This window comes from Gymnogyps californianus, chromosome Z (assembly GCF_018139145.2).
Source record: "Gymnogyps californianus isolate 813 chromosome Z, ASM1813914v2, whole genome shotgun sequence".
Classification (NCBI taxonomy): Eukaryota; Metazoa; Chordata; class Aves; order Accipitriformes; family Cathartidae; genus Gymnogyps; species Gymnogyps californianus.
Genome location: NC_059500.1, coordinates 83,391,070 through 83,415,951, shown reverse-complemented (window position 1 = coordinate 83,415,951; position 24,882 = coordinate 83,391,070). Strand labels below are relative to the sequence as shown.

The 24,882-nt window shown below is 43.4% G+C and overlaps 1 protein-coding gene across 1 annotated transcript in view; it reads right to left on the bottom strand.

Annotated features, from left to right (window-relative positions):
* Positions 1–6,655: 6,655 nt before the first annotated feature.
* The window catches only part of DCC (DCC netrin 1 receptor), a 580,257-nt gene continuing 562,030 nt past the window's right edge, over positions 6,656–24,882 (bottom strand). The window contains exons 27-29 of the mRNA XM_050913130.1: positions 22,150–22,362; positions 8,693–8,835; positions 6,656–6,745 (exon numbers count right to left, since the gene is read on the bottom strand). Coding sequence (XP_050769087.1) covers positions 6,656–6,745; positions 8,693–8,835; positions 22,150–22,362 — 446 coding nt within the window. The remainder of the gene's footprint in view (positions 6,746–8,692; positions 8,836–22,149; positions 22,363–24,882) is intronic.

The window sequence follows — 24,882 nt, the reverse complement described above, 5'->3', positions numbered from 1 at the left end:
GTGCAGTCCTTGGGCTACGGTGTCAGAGGAGATGCTGGCAGCACCCTCTCTCTTGGCTGCTGCCTCCTGCGGGTCCTCACAGGTAGGTGCCGGGTAGGATAGCTATGAAAAATCCATGTGTTGAGTGCTTAGAGCTCAAAACTAATGTGTTTTGAGGTTGCTCACATCACCCAACACTGTTTTGGATAACTTCACTACTAACTCATGACGCCTGTGGGAGGCAGGGCAGGTAGGCTCAGCAAGCGCTGGGAAACAACAGCAGGATCAAGGTGCAATGGGAAGAGGCGGGAGCAGAAATAAATCCAAATCCCGGGTGCTCACTACAGGCAGACTGAAAATAGTTTGTGAAATGTAATAGCTGGCGGGGCGTCTCGGAAACCTCTCGTGCCCAACTGCAGGACATCGGAAGTGCCGGACATTAAAGTTCCCGGGCGTGCAGCACAGCCTGAGCACGGCCAAGGGCAGAGCTGCTGCCGAGCAGCCGCCGCGGCTGCTTTAGCACTCGGCTTGCTGGTGGGATTGAGAAGTCAAGCCCAGCATGGCATTTCTCTACTGATAGGGAGCTGATTCCCAAGCGTGTGAAATTACCTTCCTGGACACCATTTGCACAGTGGCATCATGTTTTCTTGCGTAAGATGACTTCTTCTTCTTCCCTTCCAAAGCCTTCCCCAAACCGACACAGCTCCTGCAGCATCCAGAGTGTACCCCGATATTCACCTTAAGTCGAGCCCCGAATTGCAAGTTGCATTTACCTGGGGCTCAGGAGGGGAGCAATGCAGCGGGGCTGGAGCCAGCAGATGCTGCAGGGCTGGATGGGATGTGCTGGGGTGGGAGCCGCGGGCTTGCCCTGGGATGCAGGGACCGATACCCAGAGCTTGTTGTACAATGTACCAGACGGAGAGAGAATTTGTATCAAAACTTTATTTATTAAACAAAAAAATGCACCATTGGAATAACATTTCTATAAAAAATGAATATGAGACTGTTCTACAGTGCATTACAAAACCCCCTTTTTCTTCATGTAGTAGTATACAAGATTGTGTGTAGAAACAGTCATTTATTTTTAAACTGTAAGCAAGTTTCCTTTCTCATAGAACAAGATTTACACTTAAATATTGCAGTCACTATTCTAATTTGGTTAACAATGCTAGAGTCTGACAATTTAAAGAAACTGTTTGTAGGCTCAAAATGCCATCTTTAGGCCTTTTGTAACAACAAGATTTTTTTCTTTTTTTTTTTTTTTAAACTAAGGCTAGTTAAAGCTGTAGTATAACCCATTTCTATCAGATAAACATATCACTAGTATCCTAAGAATTTTTGAATTACCTTGCAAAGCCCTTTAACTGGCATTCACCAGTGCCAGGACATTGAATTAGCAGGCTGGAGCCGGTGCTTCACAGCAGCCGTGGGGTGTGTGTGACAGTGGCGGTGACCGGTGACTGGGTGGCACCGTCCCGCTGCCCGACCCTCCCGAATCCTCACGCTTGGGGTGCGTAACGCAGGGCCGGAGCCCAGCGCACGGGGACATGGGCACACTGCAGCTTTAACAGCCTGCTCTAGGTTTCCAGCCAGGTATCCCTTGTATCATAAATTATCCAAAAGAAAACACTCTAAATAATAAATTAAATATTACTTATAAAAAGTACACCCTCCCCCCCCAACCACCCCATCCCAAACACGGTGGCAATTCGCAAACGTAGGAATCGCCAGGTCTATTTTACAAGAATAAAAACAGCATCGTTCCTTCTCCTACCGACGGTGCTTCCTCGCACTTGGAAATACATGTACAGCATACAGCAAAGCACGCTGGCTCGTGCCGCCTCGCGACGTGGGGGCTGTACTGTGTTCTCCAGCCAACCCAGACCAGAATGAGGATGCGTTCAATGCCTTTTGCTGAGAACGTTAAAAAAAAAAAGGTCATGGAGCCTCCGAGAATCCAATTCGACACCAGACAGGACACTGAGCAGCTAACGGGGACGCGGGGAAACAAAGCCGACAGGAAAAACAATCTCTGATCACCTATGAAGCCATGATTTTTTTTAAAAAAAACCCCTTCTTCCATCCAGCTGCCAGGTACCCATCTCAGAAATGAGGCCAAGGGGGTTGCAGGTTCATCGCCTTCTGCTTCCCACTGGCGCTGCCTGCAGAGCGATCCCTTACCTACATCTACTTAGGGATTTAATGAGCAACTGGGTAACGCTGCCGGCTCTCACCCTGCAAACGTTTACACCTGGTTTTACCACTGGTACGGCTAACGGTGGTTCGTGCCTGTTCAGGGCAGCGTGTGCGAGCATCTGCGTAGGGATTTGCAGGATTCAGCGTTAGGTGCCAGCTAGAGGGCGTCCCGCGAAAGGACGAGGTGAGCTGCAGCAGGAATTACACCATCAGCTCTGACTGCAGAAGCAAACATCTGATGCTTCCCAAAGGCTGGAAGGACCCGGAGATGGCCTCACTGTTAACTCACTCCCATCCTTCCACGCCTGAACAAGCGCTGCCATCGTTTTGCCTGGTGTTTTCTGGGTTGCACCGTGTGTTTTGGCAGAAGATGTCACAGCGAGCGAGCAGGCACTGCAAACAAGCCCAGAAGCTCTGGAGAAACGTTTTAAAGAAATCATCTGGTCTTTAAAAATGTCAAGGAGGGAATCAGGCCAGACATGCAGCAGTCCTACCTTTTAAGGAGCTGGCTCTGGGAAAAGGTTGGTGAAGAGATGCTCCTGTAAAAAACTAAAGGCATGGCTACTAAGAGAAGAGGCTCAAGGAGTGCCGATGCAAAGAACAGCCACCTTGCAGCAGAATCTTATTACAGCATCCGACACGCGACGTCCCAAGCCGCACAGAAGCCTCGTGGCTGAGATTTCCTTCCCTACCAGTGCAAAGTTGCAAGAGCACACTGGGATGTGCATTGCCGCTGGCGGCGGGCTGGGTGCCATGGGGAGAACAAGGACCAACCTTCGAAGCATGTGCATGTCAGGAAACTGTGGAGTGGGCAATCCTGCTCGGAGCTACATGACTATCTCTGTGCTTCTCCACTTTCTGGCTTCCTTTTAGTTGGGAATTACCAGTTCCCGAATGGGAGGGTGCACAAACAGCCAGACCAGTATAGGGGATATGATGGTCCTCGCTCCCTGAGAAGTGACACCACAAACCCTACGGCAAAGTTTTGGCAGTATCAATGTCCAGCCCCAAATCATGGCATAGTCAAGATCACATGCAAGAAGAACAAGCAGATTATCCTCCCTCCTCCAAAAATTAAATAGCTTCTCAAAGTGACTGAACCTTTGCCCCAGACGTGAACATCTAAGCAGTCCACAAAGATGCTGAGCTAGGGAGCACTCAGCCTTTTGAACCATTGATATTCCTCCATTTTTAGGTCTTGGAGCAAAAAAAAAAAGGGGGGGGGGAAGAAAAAGAAAAGAAAAACTAAAAAATATATCCTTTTTTGGCTGCTGGGTTTTTTTTTCCACCTGTTTATGGCAGCCCTGTTGTATTGATTAGCTAATGATCTTCCATGGTAACATCGAGCTTCACAAGCCCGTCATGGACTGACAGATTTCTCATTACATTTTTCTGGGAGTGTCCATGGCTGAGATAGTCACGGGCTATAAATATTCTGGCAGTTGAGGAATTTGTCAAAATCCAAAGAAATTCTCAGCCAAGCTCACTGCAAATAAATAGAGCGTCAGCAGAATATAATGTGGAAGTTTTGTGCTGAAACATTTGAGTTTTGCAAGTTTTGCAAGTTCACACATAAGGTGAAATTTCAAAAGAAATGCCTGCTTATGAATTAGTTAGGTACTGTACTAAAATCGTCCTTAAATGAAGGCTGGGAATGTCTCCAAGGCTCCTTAGGACAATGACACCCAAATGTAGTGTCATGTGGCTCAGGGGAGGTGAAGGGTACAGCCCTTTTTTGGCTGTCAAGGGAAGGTCTGAAGGAAAATTTAAAAAAAAAAAAAAAAACAAACAAAAAACCAAACCAACCCTGAAACTCAGTGTTTATATTGAATAATTTCTTTTTACTGACATATGCTGAACTTAAATTGAAGCAGAAATTTCTTACTAATTTATTTAGAAAGGGGGTGGGGAGCGGCTGTCTTATGCTTGGGCTGAGCCGATAAGAGTTTTTCCTTCCCGCGGACTGAGTACACAAGGACTTGTTTCGACGTGGACCTTGGCCTTGGTCTGTAAGTGTTATTGATTTAAATAGGCTGAGCCTGGAAATAGATACGCTTCAAACGGCAGAAGAAAGGCTGCGCTCACAGGAGTGCCAGATCAATCTGCAGACTTTCAGGGGCTTAGCGTTTAAGTCGAAGAGAGATGCTTCAACAAAACGAAGAGGCTGATCAATACCAAAGCGCCTGGACACTACAATGCTTGTGTCCAAACCAAACAAAATCCAACTTGCAAACCTCTTTGTGGCTCGTCTTATTTTAGGCAATTTGGGATTGTTATACGCTTAGTCCTGGGTTAGTATTCCATGATTAAAAAGGTGCAGTGCTGCTCTTTAAAGGCCTGGGGCAGTTTCTTTTCCCAGCTATCCTGCTGCAAATCCGGGGTAAAAGATATTTCATAAACGATAAGTGAGAGACACATTTGACCTTATGTTCCTATTTCAACAACGTCAATCTCTGCAAATACGGACGGGGAGCTATTCAAAAGCTGCATTAAGCCTTCTTTTTTCGAGTTAAAATGGAGACAGTGATTTTATAGGGTCTAACAGCTGAGCTGGGTTTTCATCGGGAAAGATTTGTGCATTTTATTTTTAGTAGAGGTTTTTGGTTACAAATTTTTCAGAACTGGAAAGCTCAGCTTCCCATGCAAACACGATTTCCTCACTCTTGAGAAATATTTCATTAAAATCTTCGTAAATTGAATAACAAGGCATTTTTAAAGGAGCATTTTCACAAACACACTAGAGTTCCTAATGAAGCATTTGAATTCCTCCTTGACATCTGATTTCCTTTCCAGCACAGGGCCGTAGAAAATAATCTGAATTATTACTTCTGTTGCAGTGCCATTTTACTCAAAATATTTTATTCGGAGATTCACATATAATTACCCACCTAATAAAAGGAGCTATTAGGTTGTAAAGATCCTATCCTTTCCATGCTCTTTTAAAATTATGACCCACTCAAGCTTGAAATCAAAGGCAGAGCTGAATGGAATAATTCATCTGAAACTCTCTTATTGGGTTTTGCAGCCTCCTAACTGAGAAATATGCAAATTAGTTCCCTTTTGGTGATTCAGCTGCATAAACAGGGATTAACGCTGAATGCAGCTGAAAATTTAGCAATAAAATGTATGCACACAAAATTTAGTCAATTCAACCAGTTATCGTTGTCAATAAACACTGTAATGCGCAGCTAAAGCACTAGGACAAGGAGAGGGAATCCCTAAAGATGGTGCACGGTGTCCTGCTGCTCTCCGCTCTTTGCTTGCTGTTCTCACGGAGCACTGCCGATCCCAACCGGGAAACGTTACGCTTGCAGAAAAGCCCTCCTAATTAATTTATCAGTTATTTACCCGCCTCTGTGGTTCTTCCCCCAGGCTCGTGTCCCGCCCGTGGGAAGCACCCATCGCCTGCTACCCCTTTGCCCTCCTCATCCTCTGCCCATCGTCATCCCAGGTGGACGGATCCTGCGATCGGAACCATCCCGGGGGATGCGGGGTGGATGGGAAAGGCTCGGGGAAACTTCAGCTCTGTTTTTCTCTCTGCTCCGGCTCGCGGCGGCCCCAGCCGCGCTTCCCAATGTCATCACAGGGCGGTCTGCCACAGAGGCCACCCATACGCAGACGTGTTTTATTACAAGCTTAAGCACGTAATGACTGCGTGTCAGAGAAGATTGCATATTATGTCCTCTTTTTGCAAGTGTACACTGGCTGGCCGGCAGCAGGCCACCAATGAGACTTTCTTCTTCCCCCCCCCCCTTTTTTTTTTACATTCCTGGTTCTCTGTTTGCCATACATAAAACATTAACTGTGGGAGGATTTACAAACGCCTGCTAAAATGGCTGAATTTTACAGCAACTCGCTAATCCCCACCACTCGTGCAAGATGAGTGATGGAGACGACGAAAGAAATTAGTAATTTGTCTTTGCATTTTGTGCTGTTGTGAAAACTTCCAAATTCTTGGTGTGGCGGTGTGATTATTCGCTATGGGTGTTTTTGTAGTCAGTAATCACGTATTTAAAAAAAAAAAACACAAACAAGTGACCTACAACACTGTCTCATTAATGGCATGGTCTATGTTTAAAAACATACTTGCATGAGGAAAGACTAGATCTATACAAAGAGCTACAAACCTCTACGGAGTAAAACATGAGTTAGTCATGACAACTTGAGCTCTACGAAGACTAGTAGATCAAAATGAGCAATTCGGTGGCATCAGCTACGACTCCGCGGTGATGACGTCATTCGCTTTGCCATGTTTCCATCACTTTAGATGCCAGATCTACAGTTCTGTAACATTTCCATTATTATTCTTTCCTTTTTCTTCTTTTTATCGTTCCTTTTAGGACTTTGCAGGAATCTTCCTTGCACTGAAGGAGTGGTACTGGGCACAAGATGATTTTATGGGGTGGTGTACGTGGGTGGTACGCGTGAAATCCTGGTATGCTGCAATGCTCCGGGATAATTATCGCTTCATCAAGAGCTGTTAGAAGGCTGAGCCTGTGATAGCGTTGAGTTGCTTCATTAGCCCCTCCAAACTGGCCATCTGTTCACTCAGATCATCCTGCTCATAAACCTGCGAGTGAACAAACACACACAGATAAGCGGGCAGCGGGATGGGAACCGAAAGCCCCCTGTGCAGGAGCCCAGGACATGGACCTCCTGGGGTCCCCCCACCGGGACATCTTCCCCGCATGGTCCTCAGGGACTGGGAGCGCTCAAGGATGGGCTGCCGCTTACAGGCTGGATAGCAAAGCCTCTCCGGGCTTAACACGGGAGCTGAAAACTAAGGGTGACCATGCTAGAGCAATGTTAAATGTCAACGACCCTTCCCTGAGTCCCCGTTTCCCCAGCTCCCTCCCTTGCATTGCATGCATCCATGCTTGGGGGGACTATGAAAACATTTTTTTAGCACCCACCAGAGACACAAATGCTCATCTAAACATGTCCTCTCCTAGGACGGGCTGCAACAGTTTGTCCAGCAATTAGCTGAACTTCTCAGCCCTTGCTGGTGGTGGTTGGGAATTTCTGCCTTCACCTTTAGTGGGAGCAGAGGACTGGGAACAGTTTTCAGAAGCGCCTAACTGGGCTGGAGGAAAGTAATCCTTTGGGGTATGGTCAACTGAGAATCTGCAGCAAAACCTAAAATTACCAGCACTGCACCTATTCTTGGGAACCATTGAACTCAAAAATTACCAAGGCAAGAGCAAGAGGAGTGATCCTCTGCTTTCAGGCACTGAGAGGGAGCTCAGACATTAGTTAGTTGGGTGGGTTTTACCCAGTAAAAGATCTGACAGTGCTGTATAAGCTCTGCAGTCCCTGAGGTGGGATGGAGCCAGCAGCTTAAAAGAGCACCTGCACAGTCAAGCTTAAAAAAAAAATCATCCCCAAATTTTAGCCTTTCTCCCCAAATTCTGGCCACCCGAGGAGCTTGTTGCCTGCACTGTTATTGCCTGTAACTGCCCTCATGCTTGTGGAGCTTGAGCAGTGTCTCTCCTGAGAGCTAAATCGTGCTGCTGTGATGAAATAAGGTATTGACAGCTGAAATTGCACTTTGCGTTACCAAATGTCCTATGTTAAATTACTCCTCATGCCAGCAATTTTACCATGGAGGGCACTGTCCTTCCCATTCCCATTCCTGTAGGAGATTCCATGTATCTCACATTGTCCTGCATCCCCTTTTCCCAGCAAAACACGAGAATCCTTCTGTGACTATATGCAGAAGTATATTTTTATGCCGTTGATAATGACGAGCAGGAATCAAACGCTGTTGGCCTGCGTTAAACAGGCGGCAGACCCAAACCCTCCATACATACGTCTAAAGCAAATCTTTTGTCTTTCCCTTTAGCCAAGTGGAAAACATAAAAGGATTCACTAACAAAATGTTGGACAAATCACTACTATAGTGCCTAGCAAAAAATTCTCCTGTGCAAACAGATTAAAAGAGGTGATATACAAGATGTATTTCATATATTTCTTTTTTTCCTTGTTCCTTCTCTTTTGCACTGTTTCGTCTTCTGGATCACATGAGACCTTTCTCTAACAGAGTCTTAATAGGAGTGAAAAGATTATTCTAATTTCACCATCTTTTCAGTTTCACTTATCTACTTCTTCAATGTTATTTTTCTCACCATTATCTGGTATTGCTATATACTCATTTTTCCTGCCAAAATTATTTTCTTCCCTTATCGCACCTCTCACCCCCTCGTTCTCTTCTCCTGATATCTCAGGGCGCTCAGGAGAGGCTGTGCCAGTTGTCCCGTGGATAATATTAACACAGAATTGAAGCACTCGCTTCTCCCCTGTATCACACGTGCCAAAGTCCATTAAAGCCAACAGAAAAGTTTTACCAGCTGCCAGAACTTTTTACTAGCTTTCTAATAGCTATCAGCTGCAGCGTAATACCTGAGGTAAGGAGGGACAGATCGTTATCTAAAAATTAACGTGCAGATTGGGGATTAGAGAATATAACTCAATGGCGATGAGCCTCGCAAGAAGGCTGGCTCTGCAAGATGGTTCTTACGTTCGCGGAGTCCTCCGTCTGCTTGTGGCCCTCTTCTGCGACCTCCGGGGCCGTGGGCACCGAGACGGGCAGCAGAGGCGACCTGGCTTTTCCTGCCAAACCAAGGGATGCTGTTTTAACCTGAGCCTTGGGGAGGTTAGGCCCTGGAAGAAGAAGAAACAAAAGTCCCACTGAGAACCTGCAGGTATGAAAGAGGGGATTGCAGTGAAATTTGGGGATTATAGGCAAAATGCAGCTGGTTTTATCATTGCTGCTTGTGTTTTCGGTTGTAAACGTACGGTCTCCTCCCCAGACAGACTTACGCTACTTCTTCCAGGAAGAGCACCGGAGCCAACACAAATGCTTTCTAAAAACTCTTCGATTGCGTTTCAAGCATCGCAGGTCCAAACCCCGCTGCTGCACTCAGCAGAACCGACGGCTGAGGCTGCCGCGTGCCGCAGAAGGGCCGCGAGATTGCAGCAGGTTTGCGATTCTCTGTTGACGTCATTTTTTGATGAAGCACGCTCTTTTGCAAAAAGAAAAGTTTACACACAGAAACTTTTTCCTGGGAGAAATACCTACAAACCAGGTACTCCAGAAAGATAATGAAAACCTGGGCTCCGTGGCCCCTGCCTGGCAGGGAACTGTCAGTTTGATGTTGTGTTTGAGGCAGAAAGTGAGGCCGAAGAGCAGAGAGCAGCGGCCAGGCTGGGGGAATGGCAGTTATTTCCATGGTTCTCGTCTATTTTTGTTCCTAACTCCCTCAAGCTGACAGCAGCCCTCCAGGTGGGTCACTGAACAAGCTAAAATAAAAATTGTATTTCAACTTTCTCAAAAAAAAAAAAAAAAAGTTCTTTCTGACTTCTTATCCCAGCTTGGAAGGAGGGGAAAAAAAAAAATCAAAATAGATTTATTTTTTTGACAGAAAGGGATTCCCCTTTTTATGCAGCTCTGCTGAAACTCCTCCTGCCACCGCTCCGAGCCGCAGTACTGCTGCTTGGCACAAGAGGTGGCAGCTGCAGCACTGTTTGAAGTGCTGCCCTTTAAAGAGGCATCAACTGAGGTGTCTCAGTTGGACATTTCTAGAGGAAATTAAAAATTCTTTGTCTCTTTTAATGATTTAAACCGTCAAAGAATAAAACGTTTGTCCCGGACAATCTGCCTCCACTCAGCACAAGGTGCCCGGCTCTATGCAAGACTCTGCTGGAGACACAAGGGCTGTCAGTTGAAATAGAGGCACACAAGACATTGATTTTAAGTACAGCGGGATAGTTTTAAAATTCCAGTTGCCAAACTGAGCTCATGTATCTCACGTATCATAGATTCAAGGCCAAAAATGGGGACGGCAATTTCAAGCTTGCTTGCTGCCAGAGTAATCCTGCTCCCCCTGAAGCTACGGCTTAAACATCCCTACGACCTGCGTAAGGTCAAACTCATTCCAGTGAGTGCTTTGGCACTTCTTTCAGCCACGTAGGTCCCCAAAATTTATTCTTCCCACTTTCTCTCTATCGACATTAAACCACTTTGATGTGTACTTGTGCCCTAAGGCAAGTTTCATGTTCGTATCTTTAAAGATGCAATCGCCAGGCTGATACTTGCTTGGCAGGATGCATCACGTACCAGGGACTGTCAGATCCCCCCAGCCATCCCCACCAGGTAACAGCAGATCCCCTCTGGCACAGGGGATCACTGTGGAGTCTCACAGGGCAGGCTTCCATCTCCCATGGGACTTGGGCACAATTTTTATTCTGCTCATTTAACTCCCGTTGAAATCAAGAAGATGAATCATAAATAAATAGCTTTTTTTCCTATATATTTCCTCCACTATGATCTTCAGCAAGTTCTCGGCCTTTTTTTCTGTTAAGAAAATGTGTACTATAATAATGATAGTAACAACAGCCATCGCTTTAGTAGCTAGTTGTTCTTATTAGGGGTATTAAAAGGCATCAGCCCCAGTAAATCAAGTAGGCTATCGGCCATTGCATCAGAATTGGACCCAGAAAAATAGGTCTTGAGACACTCAAGCCATAAAATGTGCGTAGAGGAAGGGGTGTCCCAGGGATGAGCCACAGGACAGGTTTGTACGAGGACGCGCGTGGCTCTGGAGCTGAGACGCCGGGACCAGGAGCGGGGGAGATGTCTCCATCCCCAGGGGACGCACACAGGCTCACTCCAAAACCCACGTCTCAGATCAGAAACCCACGCAACTGCCATGCAAAACCAAACCGCCTTTTCATGAATCTTAGGTTTAACCACCCATTTGTTCTCTTCATCGCTAGATTCCCCCCTGATTACCTCTCTTTTCTTACAGATCATTAACGTCTCATGAAAGCAATGCTCCTGAGCCCAGAGCGGCCCTGCCGGGAGAATAGCTCCAGCGTAGGCAGGCAGGCAGCTGCTGCAGCTGCAGCAGCCGCTGCTCCCGCTCCCCAAACCCCACCGCATCGTTGCAGTCATGACAGCTCTCTGGATCCTTACAGCTCCAGCGAGTAGCCAGGAGACAAGAGTTGCAGATTAATTTTCCGGTATTTGAAAGAATCGTGTTTACATTTTTAATTAGTTTAAGGCAGAGAAAACACAGTGGAGCAGAAGAGAGAACAAAATCCCTCCCGAAAGCGAGCCGCCAACACCGTGTTCATTAAAAGTAAGTTCCAGTACAGAGCTGCAAGATGGGGGCAGAGAGGGAAAGACTCACAAACACCCTCTCTGTAAGGCTGAGAATCACAGATAACTCCCGTTTAGCTGAAGCTATGAACGTGTGAAAGCTCAATACAAGCTAAAAGAGATCGCCACAAAGATACCCTCACTCTTCCAGCTCCAGTTTAATAGCTAAAAGACTTCTTTAATAACTGGGCCTTCAGACTTCCCTGTATCTCAGAGTAAGAGTAGAAGATACAGCTATCCCCAGAGATCAAATCTTCTAAGCGCTGCACATTCAAATCAGTTTTTTAAAAAAGGAAATGTTTTTCACTTCCATTTCTTAATAAAAAAAGCTTATTTCCAAAGAAGCGCAGGGGGGAATATTCACACACTGACACTCGAAACGTGCACCCAGCAGTTACACACTGAGAAACGCAAGAGCCTGAATGTAAAAAACAAAGCGAAGAAGGTAGCACCATCACAGGCAAATTAACTCTAAGCTGCCTGCCGCACAGACCTTAGCTTCTCAACATTTTTTTTTCCCCAGCGCTTTGAAAACACCTGCAGCGCTCAGCAAAGGAGGAGACTGCAGCGACGGCCCCTGCAGCTGGCAGCTGGGGCGGTATTTCTATTCTAGTAGCGCTTGCGTGCCCTGCTAAAGAGAGATTTATCCCATTCCTGTTACAGGGAACCTGGATTGCATCCTGGGATATCCCTATCAGGTGAAGAATAAACGATAAGATACGGCCACCGTGGAAAATTGCATCCGTGCCGTTTATTGGTTAGATAATGGACCCAAGCAGGCTTTTCTTATACAAGTGACTTCGCGTTGCGACTTGTTTGATTTTCATGGGCTGGTGGAGAAGTAAATATTTGATGCGGTGGTGAGGAGCTCATGTGAAATGCAGAGTATGTTGCTATTGTAACCCTCTAAATCCCGCGGTAAAAATCATGTTTCTCATATTTAACTCATTAATTGTCATAACTGGACATAAAGATCCACTCTTCTGCACAGACAGATGTTCCCTCCTGGATATTGTTAATGAGAAGCCATAAGGATGATTAGTAAGTTCAGTTTGTGCATCGTTTCGCCCTTTAGCTCACAAAAGCAACAGGCAAATCGTAATGCTCACAACTAAAATGAAACTGAGAAGCTTTTCCTTATGCATAGCTGCGTATTTCAAGTTCTTCAGCAAATGTTTTACAGCAGTGACCGCTTTCCAAGGTAATGCCTGTAATATGTAATTAGTACAACAGTTGAGCCCTCTTCCCCCAAAGGACGTTAAAAAGACCAAGCAGGCCTCTTGAAGAGAATTCTGGACGCAGAAGGTTGACATGCTAAGTAAACTAATTTATGCAAATGAGTAGCTAATTAAATTAAAATCGCTTTGGTTTCTAATGTTCTCCAACTCAGCGGGAGTCTCACAAGTGAAAAAGAGGAAACCTTGGATCTGAGGCCACAAGAGGCAGAAGATGACAGTACCGATCAGGTGTAACTCTGAGCAGCCCCAGCATGATTTACTGTTTAAAAGTTTTATTTTCTCAGTAGGGTTATTAAACACTTCACTGGCTTATGAGTAAGATAATATGTGGCTACCAGGTGCAAATCCTGGCTACCGCCGCCTCTCCGAGGCCCACGCTGAACTCACTGCAGTATCATCCTTGGTATTTCAGGAGCACTACACATCGGTGCGATCCTGAGTCGAGCCAAAAAGCAGCAGGTTTCTAACTCTATACGCATTTGTGCCTATCAGGCCACACGTTATCATGATGGACACCAAGTAAAACCAATATAGCATCCATCCTCGTGATAGTAATAGTTTGAGAAAGCTACTTGGCATTATTTTATTTTGAGGTATGTCAAATGGGACATGAGATGACATACTCAGCCAGGTGAGAACAACTCATTTCAGGGAGAGGGCTCAGGGTTCCTGCTGTTCGTGTTGCAGGGTTTCCAAAGGCCAGTCCCTAGCTGCAGGGAGGACAGCGAGCTGGAAACTCAGAAAGTGTCAAAAAAATGCTATGCTCGCACTCAGTGGGTCTGGGGTCTGTATCCAACTTGAAGACCAAAAATCCTTGCCTGGTTCATGGGTTACAGGCATCCCGGGTGATGATGCAAAGCAGTGACATGGGAAAAAAGAGTTGAAGTGGAGAAAATGGAGATGAATGCAAAAATGGAAAGGAGCTACTTTATGGAGAGACAGCAAGAAATCATGCTCAATGGAGAATACTGGAGTAGAAGGCAGGCTACCAGTGGAGTTCCTCAAAATCTGGATCTAGGACCAACTCTTAATATTTTGATACATACAATAGGTGTGTGATTATGAAATCTATGACTAGCAAAAGCTTGGAAATACAGCTGGAGCTGGAGTTACCACGAAGAGAACTGCAGGGACCTTTCTGCCTATCTGCTGCTCAGGCAAACTTTCAGACTTTCACAGCAAGGAGGCGAGGCTGTGTATCACATCCCTTCAGCTGAATTTCACATCGCTTCAGCTGTTTAAAAGTGAGGGATGAGTCTCTGCTGGTTCTTTCATCTCCCTCAATCATCTATGGAAAGAAGCACCATCCAAAGTCTGCGGAGAGGTTGGATGAGTTGTCTTTGAGAAGATCCTCTCTCCCCCTTTGGCCGCACAGTGAGCATATGTGACTGGCACAGAGCAGACACCTATTCATCGGAAATCTAAAATTAGCTAGGAATGAGTCATATCTCCGAGAAGGAGGAACAGGAAGTTTTGCCACAAATTCTTGCTGGGTCTAAGAGAAGGAAATGAGGGAAGAGAAAAGCCTGCACGCTTCTGATTGCAAGCCTACAAGTGGGTATGTGTCTCAGAGAAGGCAACTACGATCTTTGCATGTACGAGGGAAGAAATTTTTAGCAGAAGCAAGGCAAACAGCAATGCTGTTTTACAAAGCATCGGGGAGATCCTATCTGGAAAGCTCTGTACAAGCCTGAAGGCTTGCACGCAGGAAGAAATGAACTGCACAAAGTGTTGAGAGGAGTTTACTAACTGCCAGTGACAAAGAGGAAGAGTCTATATTATAATCTATATATGGAACAGAAAATGTGATGGAATCAGCTTTGCCTGCGAATCCTGCGCTTCTCAGAAAGATTGCGGTAATTTGGTTTCACTGGGCGGTAATGCAAAACTGAAAGGCAATAGGAGTCTTTCCATTAACCTCAGCGAGACGTGGCTCAAGCTCGCAATGCCAACATGCTCTTCGCAGAGATCACCAACAGCTGGCCTTAGGAAGGACGCATCCAGCCGAAAACATCAGGTAGTGACCACAGGTACAGAAAGGACACCTAGCATCTTTAAAAATGTTTATCTTCCTAATATTCTGCTCTTGGTAAACACGTACAACCAGCATCAAACACAATGTGTGACAGCAGAGAGGACACCGGAGAAACTCTGAAAAGAGGATTTTGCAGTAAGATACGTTGTGTTGTATATGGGCTCTGGTTCCAGTTTTCAACCTGCAGCCATTTTAGTCTATTGATTCCAGCGTTGGACAAAATGCTCTGTTCAATATTCGATTAATCTAAAGCTGATTTTTTTGTTGTTGTTGGTTTAGGATTTTCAACAAAGTAAAAAATATTTTGCATCGGGTAAGGTATTTATAGGCATGTCTCATAAAACCGATTTGGAAACTTAAATAGAAAATTTCCAAACTGGGGATACAGATATATCCTTATATCCAATAGCCCAAAAGACAGGGCATACATCAAAGACGTGAAGGGGATCTGCAGCTGAAGATCACCTGGTCTGAGGAGGCAGATGAAAATTGATCTATCTACTGGGATGCAAACAAGCCGTTCTTTTCATAAGAACCGAGAGGATTCTTGGAGGATGAAGAGTACCAAGATGAATCCTGTATAATGAGACTGTAAAAGACAAAATAAGCTGCAGAAATCAGAAGGTAATGTCAGACTTGTAATTAAATGAGGATACTCTCTTCTGGCCCTGCATCTCACACCTTTTCCACAGCTTTTTCTAACCAACAGGACAACAGACAATAGCTATCTGTATCATTAACTAGAGCTGCTTCCTACTGGAGGAATCTGCAAGGATGCTCCCACAGAGATATGTCACAGCTCGCAAAACTGAAAGCGATCCATCTGGAAAATTAAAATTATTTAAGAATTTCATCTGTCCCAGATGCTTCTGACAGTGAGGAGACTGGCAGCCTGAACTTCAAGGATGGGGAAGGAGGGCTGTATAGCAACGCAAAGCCAGATGTTTTCCCTATTAAGTAAGTAATCAAAGCTGGTGGGGTATACTGCTTATCTTGCCGTATGAAGAGGTAATTTTCTCATAAAAATACAACAGAAAATCACAAAAGGATCAAATGCCACTTACAGGTTATCTGATGTTTCCACCAGTAAAAACAGTGTCAGTTTAAATGACTTAAAAGTTGAAACATAAAGAGGAAAATAACATGTAGAAGTGAGCTTACTTGTAGCTCCGTGGCAGGATGTTCCTGTTTAAGTAAGATGGTGCCTCTCAGGGGAATAGAATATGCAACTATATGAAAAATACTATTTGAAGACTCAGCTGTTTTACATTACAGGTGGGAAAAAATATTTTTCATCAAGAAATTGAGTTTCTAAAAATGATTTTTGAGGTGATAATCAACGGAGGCTTGGCTCATTCCGCAAGGGAAATTGTTCTAGAAAGAGGCAAAGTTTAATTTAGAAATATTTGATAGCAGGAGAAATAAAGTAAAAAGAGAAATAAAACACAAAAGAGAAAGAGATCATTTAATCACTCTCCAGAATATGGTACCAAGCAAGTACCGGGACTGCCTATTGGGGAGGCTTTTGAAGTAGCATTGATGAACTTCACACATTTTCACATGCTACAGCTTCAAAATAGGGATAGAAACAGTGAGTTTGGAAAGGACACTTCAAGACAAAAACAACAGAGACTGCTCAAATACGTGGAAATAGGAGAGAGGTTTGGTCTCTGTCTTCTCAGATGCTCTTCATGTTTTTCATCTATTTGCTGGAAATACTATGTGGGATAAACAAGTGTTAGGGCAAAAGTGACTCGTTGGCTGCAGTTGCTCAGTGATAACACACACAGTCCCAAATTAATATGGAGAAATTGTACACGTTTTATTTTGTACAAGTTTTATTTCTCTGCTTATGAAACACAGGAAGATAGAATGGCCCATCATTAAATCTTCCTATGGATTTACAGTATAATTATCCAGATAAATATTTTTTTAATGATTTGACTGCTGCCTTGTATTGAAATAGATCATTTATATCAAAGGGGAATCAGTTCATTTATCCAGACAGGCACCTAAATCCACATTTCACTTTACACCTTCCAGTAGTCCCCGTTGATTTTAATAAGACAACTCAGCTGTCTCAAGTTATCTGCGTGCTAATTAAACTTTGCTGGACTGGGGACAGATTTCTCTAATAGACAGGACTGACCCTTTCATGACACTTCTGTGTCAATATATCTCCCAGTTGAACGGAGAAAGCTTGTCTTCATAAAAAGAAATGTGGAAGAAAAAAACATTTCAAAATTGAAGGGGGGGCAGGTAAAGGCTTATGAAATAAAAGAATAATTTTCCTTTGAATCTGGGAGTTACTAGTGCAAAAACGTAGGATTTCAGAATAAAAGGTTCAAGAACGAATCATTCCCATATTTTCAGTGAATTTCTAGACCTTGCTTACTGTAGACTACGATAAAGAGAAGTCCATAATCACATTTACACTCATCATTAAAATAAGAAAAAAAACCCCTATGCCAGAAAGATTTTTATACCCTATTAACAAAAGACTTCTTAGTTGCCTTCAAATTCAATGACTGAATTCAAATTAGAAGCAATAGGTTTTCATTTGTGTTTTACATTGGCACTGGGATTTTTTTATTGTGAATGGTAAACTTCAAAAAAAAAAAAAAAAAAAGGACCCAGAAAGGTTGTATAGCTAATTAATTAGAGCTAATTGATTGTTCAGAATAAATGCTCTCACAAATTAGCTCCCCACTTTGCACAAGAGGGGATTAAACACTCTAAAAAATGGATAGCAATTAAATGCATAAATCTATTACCAGAGAGTTCTAAGTTCATGTCTCCAAAATTTGCCTAATTTGCAGCCAAAAGTTTTATTCTTGGAATTTCCATCTCTAAACACGCCACCTGAGATCCAATATTCAAGACACTTGTGTCACAGTGATTGTACCAATGCTCCTGTGAGGAGCAGTCTATTATCAGCACGACCAAAAATTCTTTCTATATTTTTTCTGTATTCACTCTTCTAAGGATCACTGTCATTTCAGCAGCTACTGGGGCCCCAAACCCTTGCTATTTGAGATTATTATGGCCCAGGAGTCACTGCTTAATACCCATATACCCTTTTTTCCTCTTGATTTCATCCCTTATTTATTTGACCGTTAGCTCACGGTTTTAACACTGGCTTTGCAAACCTTCACTCTTATCTTGTTTTTCTGATTCTTTTCTTACAATAGCTATAGAGAAAAAAAAAAAGGCAGCACAAAAAACACCTCATGGAGCTCATTTTCTTATCAGGCTTTTTTATCCCACTTGGTAACGAAAACAGTGTGTGGGTCAGCCTGGATATGGGAAGGATTTGTACTAACGTCCAGGCAATATCCAGCTGCTGCTTTTTACACAGTGATGTTTACTGCCAGATTTCTTCACCTCACTCTTCACTTTTACTCCCCAAACATTGAAAATACAAGATTTTTTTCCCCAAAGAGGCAAAGAAATAAATCTTGAACAGTTCATCTGCAGGGCAACCCTTCCCCTGCACTCCCAGCCCATAGCCAGTTTGGGGCATACCTTACAGCTTAGCAGGAGGAAGGAAAATCAAGCTCAATTTTGCTGTACAATTAAGTGGTTTTTAGCTCTGGGGTATCACTGAGTGTTTCCGGGAAGACCGAGAAGATGATGATTTGGATTTCCAACTTCACTTTTTTGGTGGAGTAGGGACAGAAAAAATGCAGCGTTTTTACAATCTCACAAAAGATATAGGAGCCTGAAAAGGCTGAAGTTTTAGAACTGTGACACAATATAAAACCCACCACTTCACAGGCGGTATTTTCCATCACCTCACACTTGCTTCTGCAGAAGAAAAATGACCTCCTAATTCAGGTTCATTTAAAGTGCAGCTGATCATCAAGACCTAAAAGGAATTTTCATTTGTGAGGGTAAAAAAAATATATCTTTCCTGTCCATTTGCGGAATTTATGTCAGATCTATAATGCAATAAGCTCAACACTCCATCAAACATTTTCTATTTAACCTGAAAGGGGACTAAGTCAAATCACTTATATGCCTATGCATATGATTTGCAAAGAGGAGCAAGCGCAGCCACAGTGGGGACTGGAAATACCATGGAGCGATTCTCACGCCTTCAGAGTAAGTATTAGGAACCTCAAGTGCTCCATCACAAAGCAGTGATGAAAAGGTGAGATCTCCTATAAAATATCAACAGGAAGGGCTTAATGTAAAGAGTTCAGATTTACTGGGCTCAAGTAAAAAAGAAAAAGAAAAAAAAAAAAAAGGAGAAAAATGGCAGATTTAGCTCTGGATTAGGCTGATGCCATGACCCAAAACCAGGAGCACAGCCTTTTAAATATTTATTCATATCCTCATGGCAAAATCCCCCACAACTGAATAATGATCTCTGTATGTCTTTTTTATGAACCATATGATAGAGTTTAACAGCTAATTATAATGCCACTACAGAGATATACTGAATAGATAAAATATTAGAGGAGACACCTCCTTTTACCATCAGGTCAATCAAAGCCAAGAAAAAGCCCTGTGCTCATCTATTCTCTGGGCAAGCTCCAAAAATTAATTTCGATACTAATATTGCATGAGGGCCAGCGTTAGACATCAGCTCCAGGACTATAATCTAAATATCCAAATACATATGGAGCTTCAGCATGCGGCTGGCTGCGGGGCAGCCGGTGGGGCTGGTTGAGGACCAGAGGACACCACAGCCTGGCAGTTCCATAGAGGCTACTCTTTAAAAGGAGATATAAAACTCATGGGGCTGGAGGGAGGAGAGTCTGCAAACCAGCGATGAAGGGATTTCAAGGGAAATCTCCACTGAACTTCAGGTTCCTGCTTTTTAAAGTCTTTGCTGGGAATCTCTGGATCAATCTCTCCAGTTCTCTGCTGCTTTCTCCCCTTCCGAATTCTGCAGGATTGTTCCCTTAGTTATATATTGTCTGAAGGGATAAGACACCTGATTGACATGCATTTAAAAAATAGGACAGCAAAGCAAAGAGTTGTTTAATTGGTTTAAGTGACGATGAGTCCATTACTTATTGCCCTATTGCTTTATTACATAGGACATGTAAAAATGTCTTGAGTTTAAGAAAAACGTAATGAAAATGTAATTAATTCTATCTATCAGGTTAAGGAAAGTAACAGTTATTCCAACATGGGAATTTGCTAAGAGCCTTTTAAACCTGAGATGTCCCTAAGTGGGGTATAATTAGCAGACGTGGTCCATAAGGGAATTGTCTCAGCTGGCCTGCAGAGAGCTCGGCCACCCTGGCTCTGCCAGTGGGCACTAGGGAGGAGCGACCGTGCAGGGACGTGCCAGCCATCTCTTCCAGGAGGTTTGTTCAAAGAGAGAAATACATCACAAGCTTTGTAAAGTCACAAATGTCTTCAAAATTTCCCTTTCATGGGTATCTAACTATGGCTGAGATATCATGCTCATGGGTAGTATTAAATACTCAGAATTGCTGGTGAAATGAAGCGCTCTTTCTAGACATCTCTTTTTCAATGCTTTCTCTCTCCACTCCCATTTTAAGTGAAAAGGAGAGAGATGGGGGTTCCAGAGGAGTGGGATTCAGGAGTGGGTACCGAAAGAGCAGCCTAGTTTTGAGGGATCATGTGCAGGACCAGGATCAGTTCTGCACACTCTGCTGCCCAGAGGCACAAATAGAAGTTAACATTTACAGAGGAAACCTTTCTACAAGAAATTGGTAAAGGAGACAACATCAGTCTGGCTAATGACTCTGAGGACAAGTACATTGAGAAAAGCAAGAGAAACCATGCATAGAGAGAAAAAAATAGCCCTCAACACCACAAAATAGCTGGAGGCAGATGAGAAATGAAGCTATACACAATTCTAAAAAGTAAAAATTGAGGTTTCAGTATAACAGTGAATACAACAGTTTGAATGCCATATATAACCCAGCAACATGTTTTCGTCTATGTGACAGAGTCCAGAAAAACAGATATTTTCGTTGCCTTAGCATTTGCTTTATTTATTTCCATTGCTTTATGGCAGATTATTTCCATAAACTTTCAGTTCTGAATTTTGCCTAGTAACAAAGTTCTACACATAGTTTGTAGGAAACATTGCATCTGCTTACGTGAGATTACTTACTCAAAAAAAGGCAATTTTATTTTTCAGGATGACGGGGTTCTTTATGAAGATAAGTAACATGCCCCAATTTCCTCTCTCTTTACCACGCCTCCCAATTATAATGGTTAAAATGTAAACTCTGATTGACTTAGAGAACAAATAGTCCTTTCGAGGCAACCAGGCTTACTCGCTAGAGTAAGACAACTAGAACTGGATCCTCATAAACTAAAATGCAGTACTACATAAAGATGAATGGACTCTGTTATATATAAAAAATAATTCAGCAGCACTATTTGGCAAAAGCAGTTCTCCAATAAATAAGGATTTATCTACTTCTGTCTGCTGTCAGAAACTGGATTACTTGCTGATGGATAGCAGGTGCTTCCAGTAAAAATGCAGAGATGTTTTGCTAGCTTGCTTGTTGCAAACATCGACCTAACATATGCTGTATGGCAAGAAAGCTATGCTCGGAGAGCAGTATTAGAACAGAAAAGGGTAAAGCTGAAATCTCAAAGGTTGTCTGAGCCAAACTGGAGATTATCCAAGCTAAAGGAGGAGGGCAAACAGTTAAAATGAGATACCAGTCCGCAACCCCTTTTTTCTCCTCCTTAATCGCTCTAGTAGTTAGGGTCACCAAGGCAAATAGAGTTACTCAAATCATACCACTTCACGTGAAGAACAATGCTAGCACTGGGCCTACTTTATGAACAAAGCACATACCGGATATATCACACAAACGTTCTCATTGATCCAAGGGTGAATTTTTAAAACAGCTCTCCAGAAATGGTGCTGCTCTGGAAGCAAACCCAGAAATGAGCTGGAGAGGCACCGTTCCCTCTTGCTCTGCCATGCCCCACGCTGCCGTGCCCCCCACCCATGACTCAATGTTTCGCTACGGCCATACACAGCCGTTTAATCTAACCCTGAAACCAGCCCACAGCTTCATTCAACAGTGGCACTATTCTAAAGCCTTTTTCTTTTATATATAATAATTTTCTTTCTGTTCCGTGCACGCTTCCTATGTAATTTTTAAGTAGTTTGCACACTGGAGTGGATTGCAGTCAGTTCTTTTCCAGCATACATAAATAGTCCTTTCATTATCAAAAAGGCAAGCCTTGAAACAAGAGTCGAGCATTTGGCACTGGTTCAAGTTACTGTAGCATAACAGGAGACTGGAAACAAGACCAAGTGATTAATTTGGCATCTCATTTAATTCATTTTTATCACTTACTTGTTAACTCTGATTTTAAGCTATTGCCTTCTCCTGAATTTTTATTCCAGATTGGCAGAATGAAATACTGGATTATTACCATAAAACTGTATATATCCACTTTCCATTCTGTGAGCACTTACAGATATTTCTTCAAGGTATGGGACAATCTTGTGCTCTCTATTTTCTCACGAATTGAAGGTCAATGGTTCAGATGAGTGGTACTGGAGACTTTTGCCCCGTCACTCTTACCTGTTTGAGACAGAAGTGGCGTGTAAGGGACTTTCGGTTCTATTGCACTCATGGGCGGAGGTAGCAAGGGGTTGGCAAAGCTGCGGAGAGGGTGCGTGGGGCGGACGCAGGCGGTGGGGATGGTTCTGCTCGGGGCGTCCTCGTTGTTGGAGTGCTCAGGCTGCGTCTGCGGTAGCAAGGACGGCTGCTGTGGTGCTGGTCCTTCGTTAACAGCTGCAAAGGAACAGTCAAAAAAAAGAAAAAAAGAAAAACCAAAGGACTATTATTGATGTGGTTTTTATGTCCCATTTCCTATTTTTATGGTCATTTTCAACAGAAGGGACAGCATTAGCCTCTACCCTCCAAGAAGGTGCAGGAAATGTGTAAACAGTTCCATCAAAAGTTATTGGCAGACGAATTAAAAACCAGATGCTCCTCAGAGTGGCCGTGTGCCATTTGAAGCTCAAAACATCTTCCTTTAAAAAACAAAAACCAAAACCAAGCATGATGTTTTTATCTTCTTCTCTCTATCGTTCCTCTCTATGTGCTTTTAAATATTAAAAATCAATAAACACAAAAAACACTCCATCATGTGGAGATTGAAACAAGCTATGACTATGGAAACTCATTATGTTCAGCATGATGGTACTGTTCTAGTCACAGCAGAGAAAAGCTGGAGACAAAGAAAGGACTTAATTAATTTCCACATAACCAATCACCAATATTGTTCTTCCTTGAGACAGCTGTAACATTTAGTGTGCCAAAGCAGTAGGTTGCTGTTTTATGAGCCTACATTCAAAGTCAATTCTTCAGAGATTTAAATGTTCCCTGTCAACCTTCTAATATAAAAGACAGCTTCCCTACGTTCTGCAGTGTTTCTTAAAAGAAGCTTTCAGTATCAAGCTCTGAAATGGACTTTCCATGCCAGAAAACAGAAGCAAACAGCTGAAGTGTTAATGAAAACAAAGGCTGAGACAAAGAGAAAAGCCCTTTATTTCTACGGCCCTCTAGAAACGCATGTTGTACCCAAGCTATAAATCACAACATGATTATGGTTGTACAGGAGTTTTCAGGATGTGTACAGTCCACAGCGTTGTCCGACATCACCAGTACCGTGAATGCAGAAAAAGGTGATTTGTGAACTGAGTTCTCTTGAAACCTATTGGATGCAAAATCTTCTAATCATGTAGTCTAAAATCAGAGTATCTTCTGTGGAGTGTGTACAGTGAAGAAGATGTTGTGTAGAAGGAGGGATAGAAGAAGACAGCAAGAGGCGGGATGCACACTCACACATCTCGATGGCATTGCCCAGATTTATGGCACTGCTCTTCACATAACACTGACTCTTGGTCATGAAGAGAAACTCACTGCTGCTGTTTACACCGGGACACAACACTGTACCACATTATTCAGACTTTCAGAAGTTTAAGAAAATAAACAAAGACAGAAAAAAGAATTCCAAAGAAAACAGATTATTTTGTTCTTGTAAGGGAACTGTAATTGGAATAAACAACAATCTTTAAAGCTTTAAAAACTTCAAAATCTTTAAAATCTCTTCTTGACCACTATGCCTACCGTGACAAGCCAAACCAATTAAGAATTAATTACAAGGACTGATAAGTGTAAGTCTGCTGTGGTGCTTTATGGATGGCAGCAAGAAGTTCATTTCCCCATGCCACAGGAAAGAGCCTGCCACTTCTATTTCGTTCCTACTGCAGGAGAAGGATAAGCAAATTGAATTGGAAACACCATCTCTTGTCTTCTTTTCCAAATCCCGCATCACGAGTGCTGTTGAGGCTTCCCCAGAGCTCGGATCCATGGCCTCTCCCGGCCCCTCTTCCAGCTCCCGCCCCGCTGCCCCGAGGAGCAGCACTGGAGAAAGTTCTCCTCTTGGCGAGAGTGTCCGCAAGGCCTGACATTATTTGCAAGCAGAACAGTGGAAGGAAGCAGCCTGGTTAGTGAAGAGCCTGATCACAACAGGAACTTACTTAATTGGAGCATGTTTGTGTCGTCCGGTGTCTCCACAGTATCTGTGCCAGCCAGGATGGCTCACAGCACAACAGTTAATCATGCAGCTTGTGGCAGGAAACAGAAATCTAGGAAAAGCTCAATCTTTTACTGACGAAAACAACCTTCCTGACACATACATATCAGAATTAGTTATTATACTGGGACCCAAAATGCTCCAGAGGATCTGGTTTCTTTCAAAGCCTGCTGCAACAACCAGAACTCATTGTACAAATAACATGCAATTACACAGCCAAGTCAAATCTCAAGGCATTTTATAATAATTAATGTCAAAGTATATAAGTAATTACAACCTACTAAGTGGCAAAACAATTTTGAAAAATGGAAAATGAGGATTTCTCCTCATTTCCACAGCCCCATTGCTTGTTCCTATGGCAATATTGCAGACATCCCTGGCAAAACTGAACACCGCGGATAGGAACCCAACTACAGGATCAGACCAAGGTCAAAATCATCTACGGTTTGTAAAAGTTGCCTCATCTGTGGCTCATGTTCCTTGTTTTCACCTTCAAGGCTCTTTGCGTTATCATGCCATTGCCCTAGCTCTGCTTTTCCATTTCCCTCCTTGCCCAGCGGACCCCTCTCTTTTCTTCTCTGAGGACTAAAATTCTCCTTAAGGAGGCCGGAGATACTGAGGTTATTTGTAACAGGGCAGAGCAGGAATGATAGTTTAGCTCATTCCACCCTTACTCTCTGCCCACACATTCAAGAAGGTGTCACAGCGTG